The sequence below is a fragment of the Oryzias latipes genome, chromosome 22 (assembly GCF_053564925.1).
Source record: "Oryzias latipes strain Hd-rR chromosome 22, Olatipes_Hd-rR_3.1".
Classification (NCBI taxonomy): Eukaryota; Metazoa; Chordata; class Actinopteri; order Beloniformes; family Adrianichthyidae; genus Oryzias; species Oryzias latipes.
In genome coordinates, this window is record NC_136258.1 from 3,527,810 (window position 1) to 3,550,944 (window position 23,135).

The window sequence follows — 23,135 nt, forward strand, 5'->3', positions numbered from 1 at the left end:
TTTCCATGTCGGGGTTCACGGCATCATTCAGTCTCTCCCAAAATGGTGAGCTTCACTCCATCGGCTGGAGCTGGGTCTGAATGACGGCAGCTGTCTGCCACTACTTTCATCCAAAATCAGTTTGATGATTTTCTGTTCTACATTAGTTTGAGAGGTCAAAAATAAAAACAAGAATCAAACTGGAGGATCCCTTTATTACTGTCTCGATGAACATGAGAAAAATATAAGGTTCAGGAGGCCCGAGCAGACGGGCTCCCTATCCCACATTGGCTCCTGTGTCTGCTGGCCAACCAGTCCCCCAGGGTAGTGAGCTCTGCCGCCGGGCTCCGGCAAAGTTAGCTCAGCCGCTGTGGCCGCTGTTTACCTCCATCGATTGCAGGTGCGATTGTTCCAGCTCCATTGGGTCTGTGACAGGCTGACGACCTGTCCAGGGTGGACCCCGCCTTCACCCAACAGTGGCCTGGACAGCCTCCGGCAACCTTGTGGCCTCAGTGGGTTAAGGAAATGGATGGAAGTTCACTAGAAATACCTGCTGATCCAGTCACAGAAAACGTCACGTGCCGAAAGCTGTGTATTTGACTGGGTGATGCGCCACGTCGACCTCACCAGATGCCCAAATCGTGCCGCAGGACCTCAGATCTCGTCTGTACATTGACTTAGTATTGAAACCCGAATCGCATCCAGTGTGAATGCAGCTCTGTCCTCCTGTCAGTCAAAACCCTGGAAAGACCTGTCCTCAACCAGTAGGGGCAGGTATGGGATAATCTGATTCACTGGGTTACCATACACACCCCAACTTTTTAGCTGTAAAAATATATGTAAAAATATTTGTTATCTTAGGTATAAAAAGTGAAATGTTATTCCTGTTAGGACATCACAGAGACCAATATACTGATGTAAACCAAAGCAGATGTGATTCTAGGGAGACTTGGTAGAAAAATGATGCAGCGTGATGAGCAGAAAGACGCATCATCCCACATGGAAAAGGACACTGGAAGATCAAAGCAGCATGGAAGGAAAGGTAGCCACCTGGATGAGCAGCAGAAACAGACATAAACCCCAGAAATACCTGCAGAAGCAACTTGTTGAGTCTTCTTTATGAATATGTAATGGAGGAGTAGTGGGGGGGGGGGGGGGGGGGAATAGACAGAGCAGCATGATCCACAGCCAGCACGAATGACAGAAGAGAATGAGGAAGACAAAGATGAGACGGCATCAGACGAGGGACAGTCAGCATCATTGGTCAGAGAAGCAAGCGGCTCGACCTGTTCCTGGACCAACAGGTGAAGTTAGAATTATGTTGCGCTAATAATAAAACTGTTTCATGTTTATTAGCCTGAATAGAAATGTCCACAGAAATAATTAATAATTACCATGGAAGGGTATTTTTATTTCAGAACAAGGGACTTTTTGTTCATTGTAGATTTCTCCCAGTCAAGAACTGAAAACCCCAAGCAGATACACCTAAGCATGAAATATAAACACAATAAATCAAAATATATCAGCAGGCATTCAACTTTCAGTTCGTTTTCTAAAGGCTGTTTTACTATGTTTAGTAGAATGAATTTTATAAATACAGCTCATGATTTTTGTGAGCCACCCCAACATTTAAAGTGGCCACCCCCATGAAAAATTTCTGGAGGCGCCACTGTGGTGGTAGAGGGTATAGGTAAATGCGTTGGGGTGGGATCGTCTTCATTGGTAAAGGTGCAGGAAGTACACAGTTTATCCCGCTATAATCCTATAAAGGCAACAAGGCTGTATAGCTGATGGGGGAACATTTGTCTGTTTCACAAGCACAACATGAGTTCTGCACAAGATGAGGTCACAAAAAATCCAAATCAATGGAAGTTTCCCCAATACAGACAATGGGTTTGGACTAATATTAGGAAGCATGTTGAAAACATCTCTCCTCACACCTAACCGAGCTGAGGCGATCACTACGATACCACCAACTGTCCCTGTACTCGATGCCGTGAAGACTGCCAAACTAGTGCCTAGGCTTTGGTAGCTTTGGCAACCCGACTACAGAGGAAAACCAGGAAAGCAGATGATAAACCAGGATAAGAAATTCTTCTTTCACAGAAGTGATTTCAATACACTTTTGTCCTCTGTAAACCTCATTTTGCTTCTAGTTAGCCATACTTTTGATAAAAGTTGTATCAGTCATATTCTTTGTCAAAGTGTGTTGTAGTTTTCCCAGTGTTCCTCTAATTGTGATTATATTGTTTCTAGCAAAAATCCAAAGACCTGACGTTTTCAAGGACATAGTGTCTGCAGAGTGACAGTAGTTCACTTAAAGAAATTCACCTCCAAGTTACAGGTGGGACTGTTGGCACAGACCCCCCCCCCCCCCCCCCCGTCACCCATAAGGGAGAGCTGTCTGTTTTCACAGCCCGTTACACGCACAACTGTACATTAGCCATACAACAGAAATGGCAAACAATTTTGGAGCCATCCGGCCGTTTGCTTTAGATCCAGATTCCAGCTTGAACCAAAAAAACAAAGACGTTCACACATCTATTTGTGTGACAGTGGAAGCATCAGAATGGAGCGGAGCAGGGAGCCTCTGGCCTGAACAGCCTATTTTCTACATTTTCTCCTGAATCACAATGATTTGGATAAAGTAATACCCAGAAATGTAATTTTGAGCTTAATTCTCTTTTTATAAGCCGTCCATCAGTAAACGTCACAAGAACATGTTACACACATTTTTCAGAGTGGGTCTTTCTAATCCGGTTGGTTTAAAGAACAGCGGGATAAATGACAATCCTGTCATTTTATGTGAAGTGTTGTTTTATTTTAGCTAAATTAATAGTGAACATAACTTTGTCTTTATTCTAAGAAAGCAGTTAGACCCCATCTAGAACCATGATCCCGATCTGCTGGATGACAGATAAAACAGACATCTGAAGAATGGTTTATTCACATCATTGTACTCAACAGCAGAGGACACTTATTTAGAGCGAATTACAGCTTCATTTGAACAATAATTAATCAAATTTATACTCTGTTTATTGAATATTGATTAATTAATAATTCTTTGAAGTTTAACACTCAAAAGAGGAGGATTTCGTTAAGCGAGCCCTGGAGATGGTCAACAGTTTTTTTGCTTTCTGTTGTCCTGTAGCGACCATTTCTGAGCAGGAACAACAAACACACTGTTTTTTATGTGGAGTTTGACTTAAGCCCCCTAAGGCTTTTAAAAACAACATTTTTTCAACAAAGTGAGCATGAACAGGCAGCAGATACTCCAGCCAATCTCCTCCAAAGGCCATTTGCGAACGTCAACTTCAGAAAAATGCCACAACAGACTCCTCAATGGAGTTATTTTGGCAGCAACTTCATCTTTTCATTTTTATTTTATTTTAACATAAAATCATTTTGCATAAAACCGCATAAATATGATTCAAGGCCAACTGAAACACTCCTGAGATCCCCAGCATTAAAAATGAACAACACTCCCACCAGAGAAAACTCAACAACGCCACCTGGTGGTGACAGCAAACTCAAGACGGTTTTTTTTCATCCATCTCTTGAAGAAATAACATTAAACGTTAAGGTTTAAACTCTTAAACCAACAAAACCCAGAGGCACATCTTGAGCATTAAGGCACGATTATAAGACTGTAATAACATAAGTGCAGCTCGTTTGAGGCTACGTTCATGCAGCTGTGACGGCTGAATGCCCGTCTACAAAGCAGAATACCCAGCATGCCAGTCTTCACTGATGGCCCCCTGTGTGGCCTCCCTGTCCCAGTCGGCTAGTAAATTTGTCTTTGTCAATGTTCTTGTGCTCAGGGACGTGCTTGAAGGTGCAGTCTGGCCTTGTGCAGCCCGTTGTCCTCCAGAAGAAGCACTCCTTCTTTTGCAGACTGCAGAAAAAAAGACAAATGTCAATTTGTCTTGATTTTAGGGGGGGTAGGGGGGGTTAGCTTACCTTGAACCGGGTTTGCCACCGTTAGTGTTATAGGGATGCCGTACGGTCAGAGGAGCCCCCTCCACCACCATCCCCTGAACAAAAAGAGTCATGTTTGATACAATCCATGATGAGGACACCCCCCCCCCCCCCCCCGCACCCCCCCACAGTGGAAGGTCAGCAGGTACGTACATGAAGGCAGTGGATGGCTTGTTCACAGTCCTCTCTCCTGGTGTAATAAATAATGGCACACTGCTGCTCCAGCAGCATCTTGATGCTGTAGACGGTTCCAGCTCTGAGGGAAACAAACCACCACCACCACCATCATCATCATCATCATCATCAGCATCATTTTGGTTTGCTAATATGAACTTAAATGGAGTTGTTTTAAAGGTAAAAAGTAAAAAATATGTCCTCATTTCTAGGCATATCCTGATCTGTTTATGTAGTTTCAGACGCAATCAGAAAAAGATGTTGTATTTATTTATTCCTACTTTCATCAGTGCTATACATTTCAATAATATGATTCCATATAAATAATCTAGTAGAAGTCTGCACATCATGAACGGACAACGACACTTGATTGCCGTAAAGCTCAGCAGAATGCAGCACAAGTTTCAGCAGGAGACACACTAACTAGAAAGACCTTCATAGGTCTGGACGTCTGGGCTCAATAACTCTTTAAGTAACAGCAAGTGCCTCTATTGGTTAGGGTTAGACCTAGACCAAAGGCATTTAAAAGAAGGATATTTTAAAAATTATTTTTTAACGAGAATTAAAACAGAGAGGCGGCTGACAAGAGAACGTCTACAAAGGGAAACTGCAGGAAAAGTGATAGAAAAAAATCCATAATGTCTAAAATACAACTATCGATATCAGCTAGTCATGAATACTTTTTATATTCATGATACAACAATGATTTTTGGAAAGACCACTGACAGAAAGTATTGGTATCCTCTGGTTAACCAAAGAAAAACTCACCATGGTCACAGAAATAAGTTGAATCTGAGAAAAGTAATAATACATAAAAATTCAATGAAATGTAACCAATGAAGGTCAGACATGGATTTTCAACCATGCTTTAATAAAATTATTTACTAAAAATAAATTAGGAAACAGGCCTGGACCAAAATGATGATACCCCTAGAAAAGACTAAAGACAAAAGGGTTGTCCATCCAAGCTGTGTCCACTAATTAGAATGACAGACGTCTGTAGTCTTGTTATCAGTCAGTGGGCTTATAAAAGGCTACAGGTAACCACTGTGCCTTTTGGTGTGTACCACACTCAACATGCACCAGAGGAAGCAAAGGAAAATCTAGACAAGCGTGTTAAAGGAAAAGGCTATAAGATCGTCTCCAAGCTGTATGATGTTCCTGTCACTACAGTTGCACACATTCTTCAGAAAATCTAAGATCCATGGGACTGTAGCCAACCTCCCTGGTCGAGGCCGCAAGAGGAGAATTGATGTTAAATCAAAGAGAGGGGTAATACAAATGGTAACAAAGGAGCCCAGAAACCCCTCTACAGAGATTAAAGGGGAACTTCAAGCTCAAGGAACATCAGTGTCAGATGGCACCATCCGTCCTTGTTTGAGACAAAGTGGACTTAATGGGAGACAGCATTGTTGAAAATAAATTATAAAAGAGCCAGACTGGAATTAGCCAAACTACATGTTGACAAGCCATAAAGCTTCTGGTAGAACGTCATATGGACAGATGAGACAAAATGGGAGTTCTTGGAAAAACACAGGCGGAAAAATGAATCTTATCAAGAAAAGAACACTGTCCCTACTGCTCTGTTATGTTCTACGGGGCTCTAGACAGAAATGAGGTCAGTCGCAGGTCATGGGTGTTACAGCAGAACAATGACCCAAAACACACAGCTAAAACCCCCATAAGTGGCTCAGAGGGAAACACTGGACTTTTCTAAAGTGGCTTTCTATGACCTAAATGCTACTGAGCCTCTTTGGGAGGAGTTGAACCATGGCGTCTGGAAAAGGCATCCTTCAAACCTGAGACAGCTGGAGCAGTTTGCTCATGAGGAGTGGGCCACAATACCTGTGGACAGGTGCAGAAGGCTCATTGACAAATACACAAACCATTTGACTGCAGGAATTGCCTCAAAAGGTTGTGCAACAAAATATATGGTTAAGTTTACCATTATTTTTGTCCAGGCCTGTTTCATGATTTTAATTTTTTGTTAAAAACAAAGTCTGACCTTCATTGTTCCAATTTCATAAATCTTTTTATCTTTTATTAATTTTGTAAGATTCAAGTTATTTCTGTGAATATTGTGAGCTTTTCTTTCATTTACAGAGGAATACCAGTAATTGTGTCCACATGTGAACATGTCAATGTCACAGATGCATGTGAGAAGAAGACTGTTCAGCCGTTTTTAAAATAAACCTAACCAGTAAGCCGGTGGTCACTTTTTCCTGTTTGATAACACAAGATCCATTCTAATTTCTGCCACGGCACCGGCGCTCATCATCATCTGTCAAAGGAGACGTCTGCGTTTTTATTCAGGCATTGGAGCGGGGATGTGGGAGCAGTGAAGTCATTTTGGTGAAATCATGGTTGGTGATTTTACACGGCAGCAGTGGATCTGACAATTCCACGGGACATGCAGCTTTATATGAGCCGTGGGACGTCTAGTGGCGCCCGCTGTGCAGTGCCCAAGGCAACCAAGAAGCGCATTCAATTCGAAAAAAGGGTTTCCATTGCAGTTTTTCTAATAATGTCCGATACCCCCAGAAACTACCTCCTCCAAGGGCAAAAACTTATTTTTCTTTATTATCCAACGTTCTATAGTTTATGGAAATGCAGCTAAAGGAGAAAGGATAATATAAGGTAATGAAACAAAACTAGGGGAACATCTGGATCTGTTTATTCAATGCATTAAATGAAGGATGGAATTTGGACTCAGCAGATTCTTAAAATCCAATGACTCTGGGCCAATAAAATCTGACCCAGACATCCCTACTTATATCATTCAGGTCAAATCTGCAGAGTAGTGTATATGATGTTGTGTTTGTTCTATGATCCTCAGACTCTTAATTAAACATCATAAGTCCTTTTCCACGTTGTTTATCGTTACCAAATACTTCACACACAAAGTTTCAGACGATGTGTTTGGGAGCTTTAAAGACTAAATTCCCCTTCACAGGTTATTGATGTATTTCAGGATCACATGTTTCTTCAAGTCCTTTCTTTTCAAAGCAGGTGGGGCTTCTTTACCTGCTGAAGAGTTCGTGGAGTTTCACGTAGGTCATGGAGGGGGCCAACGTTCCCACCCACACGGAGAAAAGGCTCCTTTGAAAAGAAGATGAAACGCAAGTAAAGAGAAACTGCTGACAGTCTTTTTTTTTAAAGACTGAAGAATGACGCACTCTTTGGTAAGACTCCTGCTGGAGGGGGGCGGGGACTTTGATTTGGGTCTGGTTTGGTCCGAAGCCTCAGACACTTGGCTCTGTGAAGACCGTGGAGAGCGTCCCTGCAGGACGACCCACTCGCCCTCATCGTCATCTTCCTCCTGCTGTGCCTCGCACCCGGCCGAAAGCACTGAAGAGGGAAGAAAAGGTGAACCAAAGCAGACGCCACAAAGGCCATCGGCGCTTCGCCGTGTTTACCTGCATGACCCGGACCGCCCTCCGCAGCGAACAGAGCCTCCACGGCCTCCTCCAGCGAGGGGTGAGCCCTCAGGGCCTCAGAGCTCTTTACCCAGGAGAACCCCATCTCCTGAGATGCAGTAAAGACGTTTGGCATTAACCCTCTAGAACTGACGCACAGCTATGAGGTCAGTGTAATACAACTACGCTGAAAATGAACTGAAACTGGTTTTAATACTCAAGGATTGAGATTTCATTGAGTGAAGGTTTGTAGTTTCTGGACAAAAAACTTCTTTTTAAATCAAAGAAATGAGGCGGAACATAAATGTAACTCCAGCTGACTTTTCAGATGGAGGAGGAGGAGGAGAAGGAGAAGTGGGGGCCGGATGGTGAAGAGGAGGGGGGGGGGGGGGGGTCATGTAACACAAAGACCAGCACGGGCACCAGTGATGAAGAGGTTGATCCTCGCTTTCTATAGGATGATGACCATCAGGATTTTTCAAGCTCAACGAGCACCAGCGGCGTCTAAAAGCTTCAGACACGGCGGGACACGCCAAACTCCCAGCTCGCCACCGTTGTGGGAGGCGAGCTTTTAACCCTGGACTACAGAAAAGGAGCGAATGTGTTCAACTGAACGGAAATTATTGATGTGGCACAAAGAAATCAGTGAATTAATTTCTTGTATTTTCATTTAAAAACATGTAAATTAGTTTGTTAAAAACATTTGTTCTTGTTTTTTTGAAGACAGACTTAAAACTTCTATTCTATTGCCGCTTTTCACAGCAAAATCAAACACTTTTATTCCCGCCAGACTTCTCCATTTTGTATGATTGTATGTCTAGTGTGTGAATAGAACATGTAAAATGACAAAATAAAGTTTGTGCCACATAGGAGAGATGGTGCTGATTGAAATAACAACACATAAGCAAATCTGAGGTCAATTCAAAAACAGAGATTTAGGCCCCAGGTTCCAGAGGATTAAAGGCCCACTCCATTGATAATGGGGTTTCTGATGGAATTTTCTCAGGATGGAAGACTTGTATAAAGAAAATTATGTTTAAAATTGAACTTCTGAGTATTTCTTTACTCAAATCGTTGTGAATTGGAAGATGTTGTTTGAAAAAGACAGATCCACGTGCTTCTTTGTTTTCCTCGTCTGAGCTGGCGTCTGAGTTAAAACTGTACGGCTGGATCGCTCCGATACTGCTAACAATTTTTGTTGCACGGCTAACGTTAGGATGGGGGTGTGAGGGGCTGTAAGCTAGCAGGAGTCTAAACAAAGGGATGATGGGGAATGAGCACAGGTTTACTCCATGCCACAACTCAGAGGGGAATTTCTGATGAACTCCTGCTGCTCTGCAGAAACTCTGTTCTAGAAAACGATGACGTTTTTTTTAATTTAGGCTAAAACAGCAGCATTATGATTAAAAGACCAGTGGGAACGCTTTCACAATAGATCAAAGATGATCGCAGTGGAGAGACATTGAGGCTGTGGGGGGGGGTAGGGACCCGCTCCTACCATGAGGTGCAGGGTCTGCGCCTTCTTCAGCTCCTGCACAGCATCAGCACTCGTACTGTCCAGCTTCAGAACCTCCTTGTAGACCAGCGAGGCTTCGTAGTACCTCTGATAAAGAGACCATGCAAAAAAACAGAATATGGGTAAATATTTCATCAAAATGAGACCGGGATGCTTTAGGCCAGTGTTTTTCAACCTTTTTTGAGCCAAGGCACACTTTCTCCTTAACAAAAACCCCGCGGCACACCAGCGTCCAAAAATGTAAAAAGGAGAAACTCATAGTCTGTATTGATCTACAGTCCCTCCATGATCTCACATGCATTTTTGTGATAATTGTGGCAGAAAACGCTGGAAGTTGCAGCTGTTTTTTCTAAAAGATGTAATAAAAGTTAAGTAAGACTGATTACTTATGATTAAGCCTCCAAGAATGATTGGTGGATTGGTTTCCAAAAACAGAGCTGAAGCTACAGCTAAATCGTGGTACCGTCATACTTATCAAAGTGTCTTTAATAGAATCATATACAGTGATCCCTCGCTATAACGCGGTTTACTTTTCACGGTTTTGCTACTTCACGGATTTGCATGGTGCATTGTCTTCTGCATTCTGATTGGCTAAAAAGTCCCTCCGATTCTTCTCCACCTGTGCGTCAATAACGCTGCAGTTTAATATGTACACGTACGTAAAACACCCAAATTTACAACACGTACGTGCAAATCATCTTGCAATTTGGAGTTTCTCTAAAACCCATAGAAAAAGAGCGACAACAACTGCCTATCTCTATGTTCTTCTCCCGAACAAACACAGCTGCACCGCGGGCTTCAACAGAAGAAAACACTGCAGAGCGGAGTCAGGATGCAGCAGCTCAGTCTGAAGAGCAGTGAAATACACCTGAGTCACTATTTGTCCAACTGTACTATGTATTTAATTCATAATCATTTTAAATTTTCTCCCGTTTAATCCAATTACTCGGGTCGCGGTGGGCGGGGCTAATCTCCGCAATTTAAAGCCTTCTGTTCACATGAATGATTAAAATTATTATTTGACAGTACAGAAGTTATTTGTTGAAAAAAACTTTTCTAAAGTACTTTTATTTGTGAAACAAATGCTTGAGCCTGTAAAATGGTTTGTTCTTTCTTTTCTATGTATAATATAGTATTCAACTGTATAATAATGGTTAAAAAATAAAGGTTTCTACTTCACGGATTTTGCCTATCACAGGTTCTTTTTGGAACGTAACCCCCGCTAAAAACAAGGGTTTACTGTAAACTCAAAGAAAAAAGTATTTATGATCTTTCATATTCCTAACTGCTCAGTGTTTTATCAGGGTTTGTTTGGATGAACACAGAGCTGATATACTGGAGATGGGAAATGTTTTTACATCAGTTAATGAGGACTATTTCCCGCGGCACACGCGGCAGGCCACCGGTTGAAAGTACTGCTTAAAACTTCAGCACACTGGGACAAAATGCAAATTGAAATTCATGGGGTGTGGGGTGAGTGTGTGTGTGTGTGGGGGGGGGGGGGGGGGGGGGGGGGGGGGGTTGTTGAGCACCTTCAGGCCGCAGAGAGCTTTTCCTTTCCGGAACAGACCCTTGATCCAGTTTGGTTCCAGAGAGAGCGCCAGCTCAGCATCCCGAAGGGCGTTTCCATATTGCTGCAGCCGCTCGAAGCACAGGGAGCGATTTCCAAACAACCTGAAACGACCCCCCCACACACACACACCCGAATGTTAATGACTGCTGTCTGCAGCGGCTCCCCCCACAAGAAGAGTGCACCCACTCTCACTTGAACTCCATGGGGTTGTATCGAATGGCATCAGTGAAACATTTGACAGCCAGCTCAAACTGTCCTGAAGCCGCCAAGCGGTTCCCCGCATCTGCAGGGGGGGGGGGGGGGGGGTCAGTTCTCCAGCAATGACCGTGAGACACAATCTGTGTGTGTGAACGTGACTCACTGGCAAGATCTACGCTCCTTTTTGCAAACTCCTCTGCTGGACGATCTACAGCGGTCTGTGGGGATTGAACCATGACAGATGACTGCTTCAAAATAAAAGCCTTCAGAAGAGTAGAACACACGGAACCGAAGAACCATCTCTGCCCACATTCATTTATTCAAGTGCAGACAGCCTCTCCTTCCTGCCTTCATTTGTCCTCTCTTTAACCTGGAGAACTCATGGGATCCAAATTGGCCTCCGATTTTTTCTATATTTTAGATTTATGAAATACAATTTCTTTTAAGGGTTTTAGTTTACTTTTCATTAATTATCGGATAGAACTGTATGGATTCGGGAATCCATACAGTTCCCCCCCCCCCTCCTTACCTGTGCAGTGGAGTCCTGCTCCTTCTTTCCTCCTGTGTCTTTGTTCTGTGGGGCATGACGAGCCTTTTCTTCTTCTTCGGTTGCTTTTTCATCACGCGTCTCGTCAAAAGAAGATTCAGCAAAAAGGGTCCACAAGTCCTCCACATCTAGGTACTGGGGGGTGGGGGGTTGATGAAAGGATGGTGGTTAACATGCTGTGACATCATTCTGTTACACATAGTGAACACACCAGACGCTGTGTTTGACGTGTATGTCTGAACGGAATGAAACGCTGTGACATAATCACATCTTTACAGCAACACTGTGATGGCCATTACAGTGTTGATTACAGCGTTTTCCAGAGCCTTTCATCAGGCCAGCATTTAGCCAGCCCCACTATGGGATGCAGGTATAATATCAGGGGGGGTCCAGGTGTGCTGAGAGTTTGGGGTGTCATGTCCCCTTAAAATGCTCAGAAAACCATGCTTTCGTGGTTCATGCGATCACCTTTTCCTTTGATCTGTTTGATGTCTATAAAGTTTTATGTTGAATTTGTTTCCTAACACGACCCTCCACATCATTTAGTTTGTGGGTTTTCTTTGTTTGCTTATTTGTTTTTTTTTTCTGTGGGCTATTTTTGATGTTTTTTCTGTCTTTTGTTTCATTTTTATGTTTATTTACAGCCAGCTGAACAAAACAAAACGATATGACAAATATATTAGCAGAGTGGGCGTGGCTAACAATAAACTTCAGTTCAAGAAAATCCAAAGGTTTACTTTTGTTTTATTTTTTTAATAATGACATTGATCTGTTCTTAACCTCCGGGCAACCAAAACATAAATTGGTTGCTATGGAGCTAAAACCATCAGAAAAGGGAAAAAGAAGGCAATTTGACGGCTGCAGTAGAAGCGGAAAGCCGGTATTAGCCAGTGATGCTGGGTGTTGAGGGCGGACGCGGAAAGTGCATCCGGGCCATTTAAACGGCCCTTACGACTTTTCTCTAGAATTAAAAAACTGTAACAATCCTTTAAAACCAGCTCCCCGAGACCGAGGCTCGAAAGGCGAAGGGCGAGAACCAAACATGCGATCCTGCTGTCCCATAAGCCTGATCCGGAACCTGAACAGCTTTATTCTGACGCATGCGTGAGAACATGCTGCAGCAGAAAACATGCATGTTCCCCTGAAGAACACACCTGTTCATGGTTGTGCATAGCCTTTGGCCGTTCCTCCCCCGCTCTGCCTTTGTTTCTGGGAGGGGTCCCCTTTCCCCCAGGGGCTGATGGAGCGGCTGAACTCTGAAAGCCCAGATCCTGCAAGTCCTGAGAGAAATAAGCATGTCAGACTGATCAGTGCAGGTTGGTCACCTTGATAATGTGTCATCGCCGGGCTCGGAAACGTGCATTCAAGCAACCACTTTTATGAAAAAGTCTATGTAAATGCACGATCCGGGTTTCCACGTGCGTTCACATGTCATGCAAGTTTTTAAGTTTGGCTCTACATAAATAAATAATAATAAAAGTTACACCAGCTGAACTTTGACCAATCAGGGACTCTGATTTGGTAGTAGCGTATAGGCAGCGTCCTTTTCAATTCACAGAAGTGTCAACCGTTTGAAAAGTGATCATGAAGGAGACATTAATAATTGTTGTTTGCGGTCGGCCGGAATTCTACGACACCGAGTCTTTCATCTATCGGAATAGAGCAGTGAAATAAAAAACCCGGAGCGAGATTAACATCACTGCAACCTTTTGAGTAAGCCTCTTCCAACTGGAGGTACATGCGCTGGTATCGGATAGCAACAGCAACAGTGTGAACACCATCTGCGAAAAGCGCGTTCAAGAATGCTCGTTTAGCGCGTTCTTAAACCTTCTTCACATGCCCAGTGTGTACGTAGCATGACTGAGCAACCAGGTAACCCTTGTGCTATCCTATGGGGTCCAGATGACCCCACCCTTCCATTGACGTGTTCTCCCTACCATGACAAAGGTGGATAAAGGTGGAAAGATTTCACGTAATCCATGGACACCAGTGAAGATCACAAATCATTGAAGAAAAAAGGTTCAGAGCTCTGTCTAGTGGGTCTAGATCAGTGTTTTTCAACCTTTTTTGAGCCATGGCACACTTTAACCTTGACAAAAATCCCGCGGCACACCAGCATCCCAAAAAAAAAAAAAAAAAAGCAGAAACTCAGTCTGTATTGATCTACAGTCCCTCCATGATCTCACATGCATTTTTGTGATAATTGTGGCAGAAAAAGCTGGAAGTTGCAGCTGTTTTTTCTAAAAGATGTAATAAAAGTTAGTTAGAAGATTTAAAAACTGTTTGATGTGTGTTCGTTGTGGTTTCAAGACGTTAAGAGGAAAAACTCATTGTGCGCTGAGACGCTGTCACTTTAATCCAATGCATCATGGGAGATGTAGTGCAAACAGCCGCAGAACGCAGAAAGACTCGTTTCTCTGAGCTTCATTGTTTTGTTCACTTGTTCCACGGTCTGACACCGGATTCTGTGGAAAGCTACACCGCTAAAGACGAGCTTTAGCTGGTATTTTTGTTGGAACTGAGAGACTTTATCAGCAGAATCAGAACAAGGAAGTGAAGACGTTAACCACTTCTGATTGGTCAGACTGATGACATGTGATTAAGCCTTCAAGAATGATTGGTGGAGACAGTTAAAGTGGCGGGACTTTTCCTTATACAGCCGACGCTACAGCTAAATCGGGGTACCGTCATTCTTATCAAAATGTCTTTAATAGAATCAAATAAACACAAAGAAAAAAGTATTTTCTGATCTTTCATATTCCAAACTACTCATTGTTTTATCAGGGCCTGTTTGGATGAACACAGAGCTGATATCCTGGAGATGGGAAATGTTTTTAGATCAGTTAGTGAGGACTATTTCTCACGGCACACTGGACCATCTCCCACGGCACACTAGTGTGCCGCAGCACACTGGTTGAAAAACACTGATCTAGATGACCCAACTCCTAATGTTAGAGTGTCTAGGACAGCACAAGGGTTAGAGCAGCACCGGGAGGCTGCAGGAAGCTGGTCACAGCGTGAGAAAGGTTTGCTGAAAGGGCCACAGGCATGGACATGGAGGGAGGAACTCCTGAAATAATCAAAAACTGATGCAGCCTGAAGACTTGAAGAACTTCCTTAATCTCAGTAGGTTTATGAACATTTTCCTGTAGGCCCTTCAGCTTTTCAGCAGACCACAGCTGTTTTTAGACAGAAAGATGGCAGTGGACTGATGTTCATCCCGTGCGTGCATCCTTGCACATGCTCAGTGGGAGCCAGTGCACACACCTTCCTAATGACTGGAGTGCTGCCGTAAAGGGCACCGTGCCACAGCATCACAAGTGTGCAGCCTCCATTATCCTCACGAGTGTTTGACGATACATGCACCACAATGGTATATTCCACTTTCATGAGGTGGACGCAGGAGCCGTAAGGACCCTGAAAGATACACCTGCTCTCCTCTTAAGATGCAGCCACTCCTCTACAGACCCAGACAACCAAAAATCCGCAGCACCCCGTTACCAAGGCAGGTCCCTGAACCTTTACCATCGGAGTAGTTCTCTTGACTACCATAACTCTTTAACCGTTTCCACATTTAACGTAATTCAAGCAGATTCTGAGACAGAGAAAAGCAGCTTTGCACCGATATGCAACGCTGCACAACAGTGATTATGCAATCAACATTAATCAGCGGATTTAATGCAGAGAAAAGCGATCCAAGCGACACCGTAGGTCAAAGAGCGTCTGTTATTTAGGCGTCGCAGACATCATCTCTAGCGGAGCGTCATCAGAACGATCAAACTAAGAGTTTCTTCAAGTTGAAATGAAATAAACATTTTGCACACTGCAGAACGGACAGACCTTCAACAGATGGTTTCCGTTCTTCTTCGCTCTCACATCATCTTCTTTGCCAGCTTCATCACTTCCTGCTGCCTCAGCAGTCCTCTGAGAGTTTTCATCAAGGTTAAAAGGTGACTCTGGACTTTCTGAGTCTTCGTCATTGTCATGATTTTCCACCTGAAAGGGCAAAAATGGATAGTGAGCGTCACGACGGCTGAAATGCTTTTGAAACTAGCTCAAATAATTCACATCAACTCACAAGTGAAGTGTCTCTGAGTGCGTTTTCTTTTTCCAGACGTTTCTTTGCTTTTTTCCGCTGCAACAAATGAAAACACTCATGTCACGGGCATCCGTCGATGCAGCCATTTTCAAAGCTGCCGTGGAGATGCCCACCATTTTTTTCCGCTTATTCTTCTCAGCTCGGTCCCTGCGGCGAGCGTCCTCCTCCCTCTCCTCTTTGGTAAATGCAGCCTCCTCCTGCACAGAAGAGTTTGGAGCAAAAACAACGTGAAATGATGAACACCAAGCAGCGAGTGGCGTTGTGTGGCCCGCTACCCTCCATCGCCCTCGGTCTGAGCGCTGCTACACGCCCCTCACCCTCCTCGTCTGCCCATGCCACCCTGGTGATGGATGTATGTGACAAATTAAAAAATAATCATCAAAATGCTCTCTTCTGTTGTTTTTATACCTATAGCAACTAATGTATGTTTTTGTCGCCTGGACCAGTGACGTGCAGTCAGGAGAGGCAGGTGAGGCACAGCCTCACCTGTCATTATGGGAAGAAAAGAGAACAAATAAATTCAATTATTATATTTAATCAGTAAGTTGTGCTTTGCGGTCATTTTCCATTTAAATGTACCATTTTTGGGTGTTTTTTCTTTTCAAAATCGCTGAATTTCCGCATTTGCCGTTCAGATACTAAGTGACGTGCGATGAGGCACCAGCCCGCTGAGCCTCACCTTGGATTGCGCAATACCTATGCAGTCAGACGGTACTGCTGTCTCTCTGTATGTCGGTTCAATCACTTGTACTATATGAGCTGAGTTTAAATAATTTAGCAGATGTATATGATGCACAGTGCTTGTTTTTATAAATAACTGTATGTGAGGGACGTGTTTCTTGTGCTGAGCGCTAAACGACGGCGAAAAAGCCGCTGGGTGAGGCCAGCAGTTCTCGTGCCTCATGTTGCAGTTCTCGTGCCTCATGTTAGGGGGCGCCGGTGAGCCCTGAGATTATGACGCTAAAAAATACTAGAAGAAGTGATAGGAAGCGGCAACTCATTTTCTTCAGAAGGAGCGGCGTATGGACTTTATTTACAACTAAAGGTAAGACGATAATAACGTTTGTGCTTTTTTCTATGCTGCAGTTTGTATATGAAAAAAAACATGTTGAAATTATATTTTAAACAAAACTTTAACTGTTGTCAATCAAATGGTGAATAAGCTACTCAGTTATTTATACTCATGGTTCATATGTTTGTAAATCTGACTGATGACGTCAGTGCCTCACCAGCCATTAACCTCACCGCACGTCACTGGCCTGGACGTAACGAACAGGTCGATTTGATTTTTTAAATCGGCAAAAGTAAATTTTTGGATTTCCTTAGCATGGAAAGGTTTTGTTAACCACACCCACATCCCTAATGTGTTCACATTGTACGTTATATTTTTTTGTACAGCTTGAGCCAGGGATTCATGATTCATTTTCACAGTATTCTGGTACAATTGGTGCGAAACACAAGGAAACGCCACCCTTGTGAGCTAACCACGCTAATGTCTTTAAAAATCTACAAACTTTAAAACGTAACATTGTTTCCCCAAGTTAGGAGGCATAAATGAGGAGGCAAACCATCGAAATCCCTCTGAGGAGTTTAAGGGTGTATTCAGACTGAACACATTTGTGAGCCAGAGTTTATTTCCCCGCCAATCTATACGTCATAAACACTTAGCGTGCCTTCTTAGCCGTCTTCTCAGTCACTGCCTTGCAGGATGCCTCCACCGGACCAAAGTAAAAAGTGTCCACGAAATATGAAGTTTGAATAAGTAAACTATCCAGACAAGGACCCTAAATGTGTAGATGGTATTTAATGAGTTTTTTATTTTTATTCAAGATGACAGGCTCATTCCGAGGCCAAAGGTCAACAGTATTTCAGTGATTGTAGACTTAACCTTGTGGAGTGTGTGGCCAAATTTCCCAAGATCACTTCAACAAAAGTTTTGGTTTCCCAAATTGTGGAAAAATTGTGCTTTTTGAAATAAATAAATCTGTTCTCTAAACATCCTCCGTGTCTTCAATGCAATGTAATGAGACACACACAGACAGAAATGTGAAGGTATCTGCTGTAAATCTATGACGTAAATTAATAACAGGATAAATGATCGGCTAGTCAGTTAGCATGTATCCTTATAGCCTTCGAATGTAAAGCAACTGACTGCTAAAGTTAATAAAAGACAAGTCCTGAATATTATTATTCCTGTTCGACCCTAAACTACAATATCAGCTGTCTGTCAATAGACCAGCCAGTTGCCCAAATGCCGGCATACATCAGAGAGCTCTGCGGCGGAGCTAGTAGTAGCCTAGCAGGAGCTATCAATGACAAAGCAGCCTAGTTATCATAAATCTTTTGATATTTTTCTTATATTCATTGAGACAGTAATAAAGTGATCATTTTTGTTTTTCATGTTCCTTTTATGAACGAATATGGGTCACAGAGACACGGAAGTTACCGCTGAAAGCGGCTTAGTTTTGCCGGCGTACAGAGAGCATATCTGCCTGAATGACTTATGACGTGAATAATTATTGTGTTCGAACGGATTAATTATTGCGTTCGAACGACATAATTATTGCGTTCGCACGAGTTAATCATTATCTTGTGGGAACGGAATAGTATTTCGTGCGAACGACATAATAACCTGTGGGAACAAGATATTAATCTGTGGGAACAAGATATATTTTTATATCTTAATGTCAGGACACGGGTTCCGTAAGATAGCGTCGACTAGTCCATTTTGTTTTCGTTAGTGGATTTTGAAACATTCTTTTTGAGGCTCGTAAGAGATTTTAGTCCAATTCAAGTTTTTGACAGGTGCGTCTGCTGTGAGGTCACCTTTTTTTTTGGAGGGGTTGTTCCCTTTGTCAAAAATCAATTTTCACTGAGTACTCGGGGCATTTACATCTTAGTGAGTTTTTGAACATGTGAAAAAAAAGTAGATTTGTAAAAACTGTTCGGACTGCTGTGCCTTATAAATAATCTTGTCCTTCAAATGTCATGTATAATTCTCATTTCAGTCTGAAAGTGCAAGTCTTCTGCTCCTACAACAGCATGCAGGGTTACATTCTTAGAAAACGAGGAGGTGTTTAAGGAAAGATGAAGCGAATGGAACCACCCAGCTCTGCCTGGAGAGACATTCCGGTCCCTCTTTCCCACGATAGGAACCGAGCATCTTACCTCGTCATTCAGCTGCCGGATTTGTGGGTGTGGCTCTAAAGAGTTAAAGAGATGGGAGTGCAGACCCTCGTCCTCCTCCTCTGAATAGACCAGGTCGTCCCCAAACGTCTCAAAAACATTTAAACCTGTGAGATTTTAAAACACAAAGTGAGGAAGAAGAAGATGGAAGAAGTCTGCAGAATAGTTTGAGTTGACAGTGTCTTACCGAAAAAAGAGGGAGCGAGCATGTGCATGAAGGTACCGCAGGTGGAGCGGCCGGTCAGGTAATCCACCATGGACTCCTAGAAGACAGGAGAAACCAACAGCTGCAAAACAAGCTGAGCTCATCCAGGACGAATACTGGATCGATGGTCCTGCATCAGGTCATAATCCTCGGTTCATTTAGGATTTTAAGCTCATTAATCCTCCCTGTGATTATCTCCAGACTGGCTTCTTAAAAAGGAAAACGTATAAAAAGAGCAAAATGAGCCAGTCTTTGAAATGAACTGATCCAAAAGATTCTGCTCCCTAAAAAGAGCTGCAAATCCCATCGCTAATAAAGATCTTTCTAGAGTCCAATGGCTTTAGAGAAACTGCACTACTCAGGATACGGTAAGTCAGGGTTGTTGTTGTTTAAATGGGTGCTTCTCCTACTTGGTCTGAATTTTAATTAAACACATAAAAGTTCCCTTTGATGTTACTAACAATGAGTGAGAAGAAAGACTATTTTTATTAGTTGAGTATTTGTTACCCCAAATATTAAGACAATACTAAAGATAGCCCCCCATAACAAAACACTGACCGTGTTAATAGCGAGTATTTTCACCATTTGCCTGACAGCAGCGTCTCCTGCTCCTCACTGACCTCATGATGTTCTGAGGCAATGCCTTCCACAGGTGCTACATGTAGTTCTCCCAGGTAACTTGGGGTCTAATCATCAAGTCTCTACTTCAGCTGGTCCCAGACATGCTCTATGGGGTTGAGGTCAGAGGTCATTGCTGACCGGAGCATCTAAGACACACCCACTTACTGGAGTCCGGCTGTGATCATTCTGGTGTGATGTGGTGGAGCATTATCTTCCATGAACAGAAAGTTGGGGGTGTTCTGGTGGAATTGGGGGGTGATGATGTCTTTGGGGTAACTATGTGCAGTGACAGGATCATTTACAATAACCAAATCCGTTTTGCTGACTGGTGATGCCTGTCCAGACTGTTGCCCCTACCCCACCAAAGCCAACCCTGGGGACCTTGGTGACCTCAGCATATGACCATCATTTCAGTGCAAGATGACCAAACGCCCATCAGTGAACATGACAGTAGACTATTGTTGCATTGTCCAGGTCACATGGTCTTGTGTCCACTTCAGTCATTGACTGAGGTGTCTTGGTGTCAGTGGAGCCACCTGTCATCAGGCGTTCAGGTCAAAGCGGTGGAGTCGGTTGTGGATGGTTTGTCTGGAAACCCTGGTACCCCTCACATCTGGTAAACGGGCCTGCAGCTGTGTGGCGTTTGCTAAACCATGTCTGAGGTCAGAGGTCCTTAGGTACTGGTCATGGTCTGTCACTGGTGGGGGTCCACTCCTGGGTCTGTCACAAACTCTGCTGGTAGTTTTGTGATGAAAGTCTGCTGATGACACTTTGAGACTCACCAAGTTCACCTGCATCATCTGACTGCCTACTACCAACCCCAAGGCGCTATGGTCAGGGGGCGCTGCGACGCCATGTGTTCAGAACTGTTTGAATGCTGAACTTGGATTGACTGACTGGTAAAAAATAGATTTTATCCTCAAAAATTGTTAAAATTGATAGCTTTTCTTTTCTTTTATTTATTTGTTTGAGCCCCATTACCTAAGAAATTGAACACTGAGGCACATAATGATGTGTCAGTCCAATACTGCGGCCACCTTATCCTGACAATCCGAGAAGTGACGACATATTTCACAATATCCATAACTCACAGTAGAAGTGCACGTAGACGATCATCAATGATTTATACGCTAACAAAACATGAACCAACTGCAGAGTCATCCGCACAAGTGACCCCACTAACTTATGCTGCAACAACTGGACAGCACAAACCCTATTACCCATAATGCATTCTGACAACCACAGAGTCTGCAGTGACCAGGGTGAAGTTAAGCACAGCTGGACAGGTTAGCTACAGGCGAGAACTGGAAAGACGTGTCACGCGGCGTAGGAAGTCTCTTACGTGCATGCGCATCAGTCTGGAGTCGTCACGGATTCTGGGAACCGAAGGGGAGACTGTGGGGACAGAGGAAGAAGAAGTTAACACACGAGCGACTGCGGTGAAGAAGGCCACGACAGAATAACTAGACACTTCAGCTCCAGCTTCACTTCTGGGGAAACGAAACTGACGCGAAAAGGCTGAAAACAGCGCGTGAATCCCACCTCTAAGGTCTCTCTTCTGGGACATGGCGCTCATCGGTGTCTTCACGCCTTTATAAAAACTAAACTTTACTGTTTTCTTGAGGAAAAGTCGAGGGGAGACAGCTGGAAAGCTTCCTCCTGTGTCGCTGCTCTTCTTCGCTGACTCTCAGCAGCGGTTTGTTGTCTTGTTGTTGCAACACTGCCCCCTGCTGGATCCCCAAAAAAACTCAACTGAAATTAGACAACAACTATAAAAATATGCTATTCTGATATTCTAACGATAGTAACTCTAACAACTTTAATATAATCCAAGAAAATAAATAAGATTTTGAGGAATGTAATATTATAAACATAATCAATGTTAGCTTGTAACAGCATTAAAAAATATTTTTTCCATTGAATGTTAAACTTTCCTTTCAAAAGTCACTCCAATGAAAACTGTGTTTTTAACATGTTCTTTCAGCATATTTATGATTATGATAGGCAGGTATAAAGAAAATTAAGCTTTAAATTGCATTTCTGAGCATTTCTTTGTACAAATTGTTGTGAATCAGGAGCAGAGGAAAAATTGACATTGGAGAAAGCTTGAAGCTGTGACTCATTCCAATCGGCAAGGCCACAAGCTCCCTGCTCTGCTCCATTCTGATGCATCCACTTGCAGACAAATGGATCCATGGTCGTCTTTGTTTTCCTCGTCCGAGCTGACATCGGCCACAAAACTGGACGGCTGCATAGCACCAGAATTGCTCGCCAAATTTTTTGCACCGTTAATGTTAGCTAAGCTAGAGGGAAGTGCAGCAAGAATAGTGAGCAATATTTAAGCTATCCAGCTGTACAGTTTTGAGTAAGATACCAGCTCAAACAAGGAAAAAGATATTGTCATTTCATAGTGTTTGAAACGAGACTGTGGGAACTATGCAAGGGAGAGGTTGTTTAGCAACAGCAGTTAGAACAGAAAGTGGGAATTTTGCTGAAAAAAATATTTTTCACTAACCAAAGCCATGGGAAAGTTGTATTTTTTTGTGTTAACCAATGGAGTTTGAGTATTCAGGGAACAGACCTGGGGCCTGTTGCACAAAAGTAGAATTAAGACATCCGGGATAAATGACTGAGCTGAGCTCAATGAATCCAAAACATGTGCGTCCAGGCTTAACTGGTGGCACAAAGACCAAGCCAGGATGAGCAGACACGGATTCATCAAGCCAGGTGAAACCAATCCTGGATAGGTGCGCGCTCACGGCTCACTCAAATAGACCCCGCCACAGATCACAGATTAACTGATTTACCATGGCAACTAGAGCCGCATACTTTTCCCCTTCGGAAGCACAAATCCTCATGGAAGCATACGAGGAGGTAAAAGATATAATTAAGAAGAAAGGCAACACCACCACAGTGATAATAGTTTACCTGTTTTGTTTTGTCCTTATTCAATAAAGGAACATAATGTTACATATTGTGTTTTGATATTCATATGGAATGTGTATTATTTTATATGACAGAGTACTAGGGCCCACTAAGGAAAAAAGGATAAAGTCATAAATTTATGAGGCTGGTTCTTTCTGCAGAAAAGCAAAATATTCTTTTTACATTTTTGATAGTTATGAAAATGTGATACTTCGTATTCTGGCACATCAGCATGTCTTCGTTTATGAAACCATACTGAAGTACAATTTCACGAAATGCCCCACATCTGTCATTTTAACAACTGTCCTCCTGATTGGGGATCAATTGAGCCAGGATCACCAAGATATCCTGGCTTAATCCTTTATCCTACTTTTGTGCAACGGGCCCCTGGTGCTTATAAGCTTGTGTTTACATAAGCACAGATAGACCTAATTCCGTTATTGGCGGTATGTCTGTCAGAGCTCTGGTTTTGACATTATCCATGTTAATGAACCACTTCATCTGATCATTGACTCTCTTGCTTTCTTCCTCATAATAACTAACCCGGGAGAGACGATGTAGGCTAGGGGGAATTTCCTCCCAACATTTGTTATTAGTTTGTCTTGGGTTACCGGGGCTGAGGAGCTTGCTGAGGAGGTGGCTGCAGGTTTGGTTGAGGATCTGCTCCTGGAGCTGCACTGTGTGGTCTGGCAAATACAAACAATCCCTGATAAATGGT

At 43.1% G+C, this 23,135-nt stretch overlaps 1 protein-coding gene across 2 annotated transcripts; it reads right to left on the reverse strand.

The window, feature by feature from the left end:
- Window positions 1-2,908: 2,908 nt before the first annotated feature.
- On the reverse strand, window positions 2,909-21,242 carry si:dkey-33c12.4 (uncharacterized). 2 transcript variants are annotated; one of them, XM_023951797.2, is made up of 19 exons: window positions 21,035-21,242; window positions 20,835-20,887; window positions 18,854-18,929; window positions 18,649-18,773; window positions 15,594-15,677; window positions 15,460-15,516; window positions 15,222-15,377; window positions 12,536-12,661; window positions 11,364-11,516; window positions 10,998-11,052; window positions 10,829-10,919; window positions 10,596-10,737; window positions 9,046-9,150; window positions 7,548-7,656; window positions 7,308-7,479; window positions 7,156-7,230; window positions 4,111-4,213; window positions 3,940-4,013; window positions 2,909-3,874 (listed from the first exon to the last, which is right to left on the reverse strand). In XM_023951797.2, exons 1-19 carry the CDS (start codon window positions 21,066-21,068, stop codon window positions 3,724-3,726), a joined length of 1,941 nt encoding a protein of 646 aa, XP_023807565.1. In that variant the 5' UTR covers window positions 21,069-21,242; the 3' UTR covers window positions 2,909-3,723. The 2 variants fall into 2 exon arrangements, with proteins under 2 accessions (XP_023807565.1, XP_078796678.1); XM_078940552.1 differs by lacking the exon at window positions 12,536-12,661 and having other exon boundaries at window positions 21,035-21,203.
- Between the last annotated feature and the right edge of the window lie 1,893 nt (window positions 21,243-23,135).